This window comes from Oncorhynchus masou, chromosome 33 (assembly GCF_036934945.1).
Source record: "Oncorhynchus masou masou isolate Uvic2021 chromosome 33, UVic_Omas_1.1, whole genome shotgun sequence".
NCBI lineage: Eukaryota > Metazoa > Chordata > Actinopteri > Salmoniformes > Salmonidae > Oncorhynchus > Oncorhynchus masou.
Window position 1 is genome coordinate 29,285,170 of NC_088244.1, and position 10,624 is coordinate 29,295,793.

At 41.8% G+C, this 10,624-nt stretch overlaps 1 protein-coding gene across 4 annotated transcripts in view; it reads left to right on the forward strand.

Moving 5' to 3' along the window:
• LOC135528202 (signal peptide, CUB and EGF-like domain-containing protein 3) overlaps positions 1-7,572 on the forward strand; it is a 117,753-nt gene extending 110,181 nt beyond the window's left edge. For 2 of the 4 annotated variants that reach the window (XM_064957121.1, XM_064957123.1), the window contains 10 exons: positions 1,020-1,172; positions 1,432-1,593; positions 1,801-2,004; positions 2,323-2,484; positions 2,640-2,807; positions 3,080-3,241; positions 3,508-3,705; positions 3,897-4,049; positions 4,160-4,239; positions 4,384-7,572. In XM_064957121.1, the coding sequence (XP_064813193.1) occupies positions 1,020-1,172; positions 1,432-1,593; positions 1,801-2,004; positions 2,323-2,484; positions 2,640-2,807; positions 3,080-3,241; positions 3,508-3,705; positions 3,897-4,049; positions 4,160-4,239; positions 4,384-4,536 (1,595 nt within the window). In that variant the 3' untranslated portion in view covers positions 4,537-7,572. The remainder of the gene's footprint in view (positions 1-1,019; positions 1,173-1,431; positions 1,594-1,800; positions 2,005-2,322; positions 2,485-2,639; positions 2,808-3,079; positions 3,242-3,507; positions 3,706-3,896; positions 4,050-4,159; positions 4,240-4,383) is intronic. The other 2 variants (XM_064957122.1, XM_064957124.1) reach the window with 1 other exon arrangement.
• Positions 7,573-10,624: the final 3,052 nt, after the last annotated feature.

Below are 10,624 nucleotides of genomic sequence, written 5' to 3' on the forward strand. Positions count from 1 at the left end.
AGGGATAGGATTACATCTGGAGTTAGGGATACATCTGGAGTTAAGGTTAGGGATAGGGTTACATCTGGAGTTAGGGTTAGGGATAGGGTTACATCTGGAGTTAGGGATACATCTGGAGTTAAGGTTAGGGATAGGGTTACATCTGGAGTTAGGGTTAGGGATAGGGTTACATCTGGAGTTAGGGTTAGGGTTAGGGTTACATCTGGAGTTAGGGTTAGGGATAGGATTACATCTGGAGTTAGGGATACATCTGGAGTTAAGGTTAGGGATAGGGTTACATCTGGAGTTAGGGTTAGGGATAGGATTACATCTGGAGTTAGGGTTAGGGTTACATCTGGAGTTAAGGTTAGGGATAGGGTTACATCTGGAGTTAGGGTTAGGGATAGGGTTACATCTGGAGTTAGGGATACATCTGGAGTTAAGGTTAGGGTTAGGGTTACATCTGGAGTTAAGGTTAGGGATAGGGTTACATCTGGAGTTAGGGTTAGGGATAGGGTTACATCTGGAGTTAGGGTTAGGGATAGGATTACATCTGGAGTTAGGGATACATCTGGAGTTAAGGTTAGGGATAGGGTTACATCTGGAGTTAGGGTTAGGGATAGGGTTACATCTGGAGTTAGGGATACATCTGGAGTTAAGGTTAGGGATAGGGTTACATCTGGAGTTAGGGTTAGGGATAGGGTTACATCTGGAGTTAGGGTTAGGGTTAGGGTTACATCTGGAGTTAGGGTTAGGGATAGGATTACATCTGGAGTTAGGGATACATCTGGAGTTAAGGTTAGGGATAGGGTTACATCTGGAGTTAGGGTTAGGGATAGGGTTACATCTGGAGTTAGGGTTAGGGATAGGGTTACATCTGGAGTTAGGGATACATCTGGAGTTAAGGTTAGGGTTGTGGTCAGCATCAATGTAGTTGTATATTGTTCCCATCTTTGCCACTGTTTCGTGGACTGAATGGTTCTGTTCTAGTGGAATCCTTCTTTACACCCATCCACCTACACTGTTCTGTTTACCTATAGAGACAGGCGCACCTCCAGTGAAGCAGACTGCCTCTTTCAAGATCAAAGATGCCAAGTGCCACCTGCACCCCAAGCTGACAGGCCGGGCCGAGGACAGGGGCCGAGCGCTGGGGCCAGGTGAGGGGCCACATCCGGCCTACATGCCAGACCTTGGTAATGATGGCCTTACAAAAAGACCTGCATTCTTTTTCTCTGTATGTCTCATATTCAGTATGTGCATATCAAGCAGCACATTTGGGGTGTACAACATAGTGTACAACTGTCACTGTGAGTGTGTCTTGTGTCTTGTGATTGTGTCTTGAAGCCAATAATCTGTCTAATTTGCTGTTGTTCCCAAACCAGTGCTGCCACCCCTAACTAAACCATGAAATACCTAAAAATTCCTGACACAAGGTAATGTTTATGCCTTTAGGAGGTGGACAGCCCTGCAATAACTGCCTGGTGACGTTTGTCAACCTCAAATGTGACTCCACCAAGAAGTCCAAAGGGCGCCGTGCCCGCAACCCCACCAATAAGGAAGTGACACGCATCACCCTTGAGTTGGAGGCGGAAGTCAAGCCAGGGGACACCACAGGTCAGTCAGTCTGGACACAATTACTGAGATTTACAAGAAGTCCTCTTTGATATACCTACTTGCCACCATGCTGGGGCTTGCTCTTTGTGGGTCTGGGCCAGGTTAAGCACTTGATGCAAAAAAAGCTTGATAAATACATTTTAATTGATTGATCAAGTCGCACAGTTCCAGATAATATTTCCCTGTACTGCCCCTTCTCCCAAATAGGGAGCTGTAATCTGAGTTGCCTGCGCCAGCGCATGGAGAAGCAGGTGAAGACGTATATCAAGGCCCTGAAGAAGTCGATCAACCAGGACCGTTTCCTGATCCGCGTGGCTGGGCTGGAGTACGAGGTGGCCCAGAAGCTGCCCCAGGTCGCCACAAGCCATGAGAACTGTGGGCCAGGCCGTGAGAAGGATAGTGGACACTGTGGTAAGACCAGTTAGGCAGCCATCTTTCTCTGTCACTAGTTACCACCAACAGACTGCCTGAAACTGTTATAATGCTAATATAACAGATATTATAAACAGTCAAGGCAATGTCATGACACAAACCATCAATTTACATCTGTTGTCATGACTATTTATGACTCGTATGTATTTATGTAGTTTTAGAGTCTTATATACTGAATACACAAAAATCTCCAGAGATGTGTTGTGCTAGTTAGTTTGGAGCTAAGAGTTTTTGGTGTCAGTGTGTGTACTGGACTGTACAGGTCTCTCACCAGAGCCCCTATGGCTATTCTCTCAGTCAGATGTTTGCCGGGATCATACTACCACGGGGAACAGGAGCGCTGCGTCCAGTGCCCACCTGGCACCTTCCAGGAGAGGGAGGGGCAGCTGGCCTGTGACCTGTGCCCTGGAAGTGACGGGCATGGACCTGCCGGGGCACGCAACATCTCCTCCTGCGCAGGTACATACACACCCCTGATGGCAGAGCGCACTAATCTCCATACGTATGTCTGCATGAGCAAACATTGTGCAATAGCGTATGGTGGAGTGTAGCACAGTGTACAGTACATCTCTATCTGTCTGAAAGTGTCTATTGTCACTGTTGTCTACATCAAGGTCAGTGCCCCACTGGGTACTATTCCAGTGATGGGTTTAAGCCATGCCAGCCATGCCCGTATGGCTCCTATCAGCCAGACCTGGGACGGACCCTGTGCTTCCCCTGCGGAGGGGGGCTGAGCACCAAGCGGGAGGGAGCCAGCTCCTTCCATGACTGTGAGGTTAAAGGTCAGTGGTTTATCCAACCAGTTACATCATATTATTTATATTTTATTTAACCTTTAACGAGGCAAGTCAATTAAGGACAACATTTTATGTACTATGATGACATACCAAGAGGCAAAAGGCCTTCTGTGGGGACGCTGGATTCAAATAAAAAAATGTAGGACAAAACACACATCACGAAAAGAGAGATCCACACATCTGTGCGATCAGTTCAATATTTCATCTCAGATCTGGTTTGTAAATGTGTGTATGTGTCATCCCTCTCCTTTCTGCAGTTCAGTGCTCCCCTGGCCACTACTACAACACTACGGTGCACCGCTGTATTCGTTGCCCTCTGGGCAGCTACCAGACAGAGTTCAGACAGAACTACTGCATCACCTGTCCTGGCAACACCACTACAGACTTTGATGGGGCCACCAGTGTGTCTCAGTGCAAGAGTAAGGGCCTGAATGTATATACCTGCTATCTGTATATAGGAAGCATTTTCAAAGGGAAAATCTTTTACTTTTGGACTTTCAAAAGGTCCATGCCTTTTCTCAGAATATCAAATCCAAAATACAGGATGCATAAATTATCCAAATGTATCCAAAATTCCCACACCTTTTTTTATTTTTTTATTTTTAGATATTGTCTCTCTTTCCAAAGCTTTAGATGGACTCACTAATAATGTGTATTCTTGTGTGTGTATGTATGTGTATTTTAGACCGAGAATGCGGAGGAGAGATGGGTGAGTTTACAGGTTACATTGAGTCTCCCAACTACCCCGGGAACTACCCAGCTAATGTGGAATGCATCTGGAACATCAACCCGCCCAGCAAGCGCAAGATCCTCATTGTGGTGCCTGAGATCTTCCTGCCATCAGAGGACGAGTGTGGAGACGTACTGGTTATGAGGAAGAACTGTGAGAACTCTCATATATCCCAGCTCATGTGTTTGATACCATTCCATTTCATCCAGCCATTATTATGAGCCTTCCTCCCCACACCAGCCTCCTCTCCAAGCAGTGTGGTGTTCCGCAACCATAATATCAATCCAATATGCCAAGTTAAGAGTATTCAGTCAATCTTCTGTTTTTCATGTCCGTTCTTCCAGGGTCGGCCACGTCCATCACCACCTATGAGACATGTCAGACGTACGAGCGACCCATTGCCTTCACCGCCCGCTCCCGCAGACTCTGGATCAACTTCAAGTCCAACGAGGCTAACAGTGCCAGAGGCTTCCAGATCCCCTATGTCACCTACGATGGTAAACTCTCACCCATCACATGAACTCTCAATGATAAAACAGAGTGAGTAAGTCCTCGAATTCTGAGATGTTTGGTGTTTAATTTATCATGTTTTTTTGTGTATTTACAGAGGATTATGAACAGCTTGTAGAGGACATTGTCAGGGATGGAAGACTCTATGCCTCTGAAAACCATCAAGAAATCCTAAAGGTTAGTGCCTGCTGCTAAGATACATACTATTACATCCCTTAGTGGGTCATGTTCATGTTTAAGTCAGGTGTTTCCTGAATAAATAATTGTATACTTATCATATAATTGTATAAGTGTGCTGTGTTGTTGTCTTCTTTCCATCAGGATAAAAAGCTGATTAAAACTCTCTTCGATGTGCTGGCCCACCCAAACAACTACTTCAAGTACACCACTCGGGAGTCCAACGAGATGCTGCCGCGCTCGTTCATACGCCTCATAAGCAGCAAAGTCTCCGGCTTCTTGCGTCCATATAAGTAGTTGCCACACAAAGCCCGCCCCCTAAAGCACCAGATCCCGCCCCCTCTTACAGGCCAAACACAGAACTCTCACAGGACTTTAAACAAGTTGACCAAAATAACTATTTTTTCTTCTATTTTTTCATACTGTAGAGGCTTTGACGACACACATCACTATGCAGTCCCACATGTTGATCTTCTTCATCTGTTTGGTTTTAAGCCATTTCATTTCCTCCAAAACCATGCAGTCCATGAAGTCAACCAACTTGAGTCAAAGTACAGTACAGGCTGTCTTTCTCGTCTCTTCTTTCTGAATATTTATCACCACTACAATATGTTGGTGTCTTAGTTTTTTTGCTGTTTCTATTAGCATATATGACCTTGTATGTCATTTTCACAGCAATCCCCAATGCGAAGGATGTGTGCGTATTTCAGATGACGTATGTTAAGTCTGTGTTGACAAAATGGACAACAGTAGTTGAAGAAGAAGGATGTTACAAGGGTAATATGTTTGTCACGTGTGTTTAGAGCTGGAACTGAGTTATCGTAAATGTGCTTTAATAAATAGTCTTTCACTTGAGTTCCAGCTTCAGCTCAATCCATTCCAGGACGAGTCTGTTTCGATAAATGTATAACCTTTTGTAGATCTATATCCTCCATGAACAATCCTCAAGGAGAAGGACCTGTCAGTTTCATGTCATAGTTACATTCCACAACATTCAAAGCCTTACTATATTTGAGCTCTTAGAGCAACTTCTTGTTAAGGTATTACTGTTAAAACAGTTATTCTATGTTTTTTTCTTCTGTCCAGATTGTATAACTGTCTGTTACCTACGTTCAGACATTTTCTGTTATTCTATATCCAAGTTAACTTAACAAAGCGTATACAATGTAGTTTATCATTTTTCCAGAACGTGATGGACATTTTGGAAAATAAATAGAAAACTAGATTTGTGAAAGCCACAGGAGAGAGACAGAGAAATGTCTCTATGTCTCTGTGGACCATGACTGGTGAGGGAGAGACAGAGAGACATCTTAATTAAGGGACACGCCTCTGTGATACAGACAATGTCTATGTTGGACACGACTCTGTGAGAGAGAGACAGAGACATGTTTTTGAGGGACACGACTCTGTGAGAGAGAGACAGAGAAATGTCTTTGAGGGACACAACTCTGTGAGAGAGACACAGAGAAATGTCTTTGAGGGACATACATTTGCTGCTTCTTTTAAAAAGGTCACTTTAATTCTTCAATCTCAAGTCCTTTTTCTGGTGTTTTCTGACCTCGCATCACACTAATAGTCCATTGCTTTAATACAGGGGTGTCAAACTCATTTTGCTCCGGGGGCCGCATTCAGTCTTCAACAAGGTCCGGAGGGCCGCATTGAATTTAAAACAATATTTCCTTGCTGTCAATCGGTTTAGGAATTTTGAAATTGTTTTAACTTTTAAGTTTTTATTGTTTTAGTCAAACCACCCGCGGGCCTTATTGGACCTCCTCACGGGCCGTATGTTTGACACCCCTGCTTTAATATAAAATACAATTGAGAGAGATGCATCATAAGTATAAATATAATTTTACCACCTGTCCTCATGTAAATGATAGTCACATCACATTTGTCTCTTCATCCATGGCCTACCAACCCATTTTATTGAATTTTTCTTTCAATCTTGTAAATAATGAAAATAAATTAGACGGGGATTGAATCCTTTTAATCCTAATAATCTTGAGCAGGACCCCAAACTATTTTCCACCCATGTCCTCTTCACCCTCTCCCTAATCCAAGTACCCCACCCCAGCCCCCTTCCTTCCCAAACGCCCATGTCAGATTCTGTCCCAATAAGACCAGCTCTTCCAAAGACTGTCCGCACTGCAGGCCAAGTTATTATCTTGTGCACTAGATCTAGAGCCTGTCATCCTACCTTTGTTGTATAAGTGCAATGAATTTAGTCTCCATTGTGTTACTCCTCTTTCTGTGTCCAGAGAAATACTAAAAAACTATGTTTTAATCTGCCAACACATATTGAGAACATATTCTTGGATTTCTTAAAACAAAATTGTGACTGACATTAGGGTTGTGAATAAAGTTCAGCATCCCACTACAATAATGTTGAAATACCAATATAGTTGATCAATACAATAATACTGCAATTGAATTATTGCTAACAATTGCATTGTCAATGTAAAAGCTAATGACAATGATAACAAGTAATCCCCTCAACACTCTCAAACCCTCATTGAAGACTAATAAATATATGACTGCCCATAAACATCATATAGATTTCCCTTGCAAAACTCTGATGGGTTGTTGTTTTTCAGTTTTTGTTGTATATAAAAGAGAAAATAAACATTGGAAACAGTACAAGCTATTATACACAACCTTTAGATAGTGTACATGTGCTTCTGGATAAGGGAAAGGGATTTTGACCACATTGCTAAATTGTAAGACAAGAGTGGCCTCGACTTGCAGACCAGAGGAACTGTTTAATACAAGTCACACATAATGCCATATCTGTATCCCGTTGAATGTTTCCAAAAAAAGCCTAACTACATTTATGGTTGTCTTAAGTTGCCATTACTATTTATATCATGCAGTTTTTTTTTCTCTAAAGCATTTCGATGTCAATAGCGCTCACTGCTCCCACCTACCCCAACTCACCGTTCCCTCCCTCTTTCATCTTCCTCCCTCTGTCCCTGCAACCTGAACACGTCAGATGTTTCTGTTTTGTAGCATTTTTTTTTTTTAAACATGCGTTTGCTATGATGTATCATAGAGTTGATAATGGTATTTGCACTTGAAAATGGTTATTTCTCATGTAAAAATGTCTGGATTTTGTATTGTCTTTTTAAATGAATGGAATTGGTGTTCTTACATTTCTTGTAGCTCTCGTTTGTTCTTTAAAATGCTCATTCACTGTGTTCAACCCATAAAGATGAAGATGCACACGTACATGTAACTTTATCAACTGTCAAAAAAAAATTAAAATGCGTCAAAAAATAAAGAGTATGTACAGAGGTGAAATGAAAACACTTATCAAAATAAACATACTGTAATTGAGTTTAATTTCTAATATTATTTGATGTCTTAAGGTATCCCTTTTCCTTAAAGATGTTTATGAGACTGAGGACATCTCAGACAATAACCATTTCTTAAAACCAATCCATAACATGTGTCAGGTTTGGGGACTGGTCTTTCTGACTGACCCTTGACATTGGGATGGAAATAGACAAGAAAATCCTTCTGGCATCAATTTAATTCAAAATTGTACTGAGATTGTATCCAGTGCTGTAGAACTTCATTCAGGGCTGGATCCGATATACGTATCGCAGCAAATCGGCATTCAAATGTAAAGGTAATTTCCGATTGAGATGACATGCAGTATTTACTGTGAATGCAGTCTCTGCGAACAATGCTTTACATTTAAATCGTGCTATAACGTGGATCTTCTGCGATACAGTGCCTTGCGAAAGTATTCGGCCCCCTTGAACTTTGCGACCTTTTGCCACATTTCAGGCTTCAAACATAAAGATATAAAACTGTATTTTTTTGTGAAGAATCAACAACAAGTGGGACACAATCATGAAGTGGAACGACATTTATTGGATATTTCAAACTTTTTTAACAAATCAAAAACTGAAAAATTGGGCGTGGAAAATTATTCAGCCCCCTTAAGGTAATACTTTGTAGCGCCACCTTTTGCTGCGATTACAGCTGTAAGTCGCTTGGGGTATGTCTCTATCAGTTTTGCACATCGAGAGACTGACATTTTTTCCCATTCCTCCTTGCAAAACAGCTCGAGCTCAGTGAGGTTGGATGGAGAGCATTTGTGAACAGCAGTTTTCAGTTCTTTCCATAGATTCTCGATTGGATTCAGGTCTGGACTTTGACTTGGCCATTCTAACACCTGGATATGTTTATTTTTGAACCATTCCATTGTAGATTTTGCTTTATGTTTTGGATCATTGTCTTGTTGGAAGACAAATCTCCGTCCCAGTCTCAGGTCTTTTGCAGACTCCATCAGGTTTTCTTCCAGAATGGTCCTGTATTTGGCTCCATCCATCTTCCCATCAATTTTAACCATCTTCCCTGTCCCTGCTGAAGGAAAACAGGCCCAAACCATGATGCTGCCACCACCATGTTTGACAGTGGGTATGGTGTGGTCAGGGTGATGAGCTGTGTTGCTTTTACGCCAAACATAACGTTTTGCATTGTTGCCAAAAAGTTCAATTTTGGTTTCATCTGACCAGAGCACCTTCTTCCACATGTTTGGTGTGTCTCCCAGGTGGCTTGTGGCAAACTTTAAACGACACTTTTTATGGATATCTTTAAGAAATGGCTTTCTTCTTGCCACTCTTCCATAAAGGCCAGATTTGTGCAATATACGACTGATTGTTGTCCTATGGACAGAGTCTTCCACCTCAGCTGTAGATCTCTGCAGTTCATCCAGAGTGATCATGGGCCTCTTGGCTGCATCTCTGATCAGTCTTCTCCTTGTATGAGCTGAAAGTTTAGAGGGACGGCCAGGTCTTGGTAGATTTGCAGTGGTCTGATACTCCTTCCATTTCAATATTATCGCTTGCACAGTGCTCCTTGGGATGTTTAAAGCTTGGGAAATCTTTTGTATCCAAATCCGGCTTTAAACTTCTTCACAACAGTATCTCGGACCTGCCTGGTGTGTTCCTTGTTCTTCATGATGCTCTCTGCGCTTTTAATGGACCTCTGAGACTATCACAGTGCAGGTGCATTTATACGGAGACTTGATTGCACACAGGTGGATTGTATTTATCATCATTAGTCATTTAGGTCAACATTGGATCATTCAGAGATCCTCACTGAACTTCTGGAGAGAGTTTGCTGCACTGAAAGTAAAGGGGCTGAATAATTTTGCACGCCCAATTTTTCAGTTTTTGATTTGTTAAAAAAGTTTGAAATATCCAATAAATGTCGTTCCACTTCATGATTGTGTCCCACTTGTTGTTGATTCTTCACAAAAAAATACAGTTTTATATCTTTATGTTTGAAGCCTGAAATGTGGCAAAAGGTCGCAAAGTTCAAGGGGGGCGAATACTTTCGCAAGGCACTGTACTTCTGTGTTACAGATTGAATCCAGCCCTAATTCTCATGGTCAAAATGCTATGGTGAGCAGATATATTTTGTATCCCTTATTAACAAGGGTGTGTAAACCATGTTTAAAATATGAGTTAATGGTTGATATGAGTTAATGGTTGACATGAGTTGATATGAGTTAATGGTTGATATGAGTTAATGGTTGATATGAGTTAATGGTGGACATGAGTTGATATGAGTTAATGGTTGATATGAGTTAAAGGTTCCTCCAGTTTTTGTCACATCAGATGAAACTACTGACACTGCAGCTGTAACACCGATTTCTGACAGTGTACGTGCTGACATGACAAACCAGGGCCTATGATGCTCCTAATGTCATATGTAGGCAGAGCCCAATGCAGCTGACAGATAAATAACATAACATCCTTCTGCTTCGAAGGGCACATACTGTATCAACAATGTGTTATTCTACCTGTAACCTGCAATTTACCTTTTGTTTTCACAACAAATTCCATTGGACCAACCATTTCATATTATAAAGCACTATACCATCCTCATCATGTTAAAAGTGTTGTATGAATTTAAGAGTTCATATGAAGATAGTTTCAAGGTTTATTCTCTATTTACAAAACAAAACACTGACATGGTTTAAAAAGTCCTGCCATGGGTAACACTTAATGAGCCACTTCTGGGGTTGGGTTAAATGCGGAAGACACACTTCGGTTGAACGCATTCAGTTATGCAACTGACTAGGCATCCCCTTTCCCTTCTCTTTCAATTCTAAATGCTACGCTAACAAGTTTGAGAGTGATGAATTTTGACAGACAATGAATAGTAACTACATGAACCCAAACTGGTAGAATTTTAGAAGGTGATAGAATCTTAGAAACAATCAGGAAGTCGCTCTCTCAACTATAAAAACAGTGTTTCAATAATCTCACCACTGACAGACCTGGGTTGGGTTGTGATGTGCATCACACCTAAAACCATGTTTCAGATTCCTATCACTGACTGGCCACTGACTGGCTGAAGCTTCTATCTA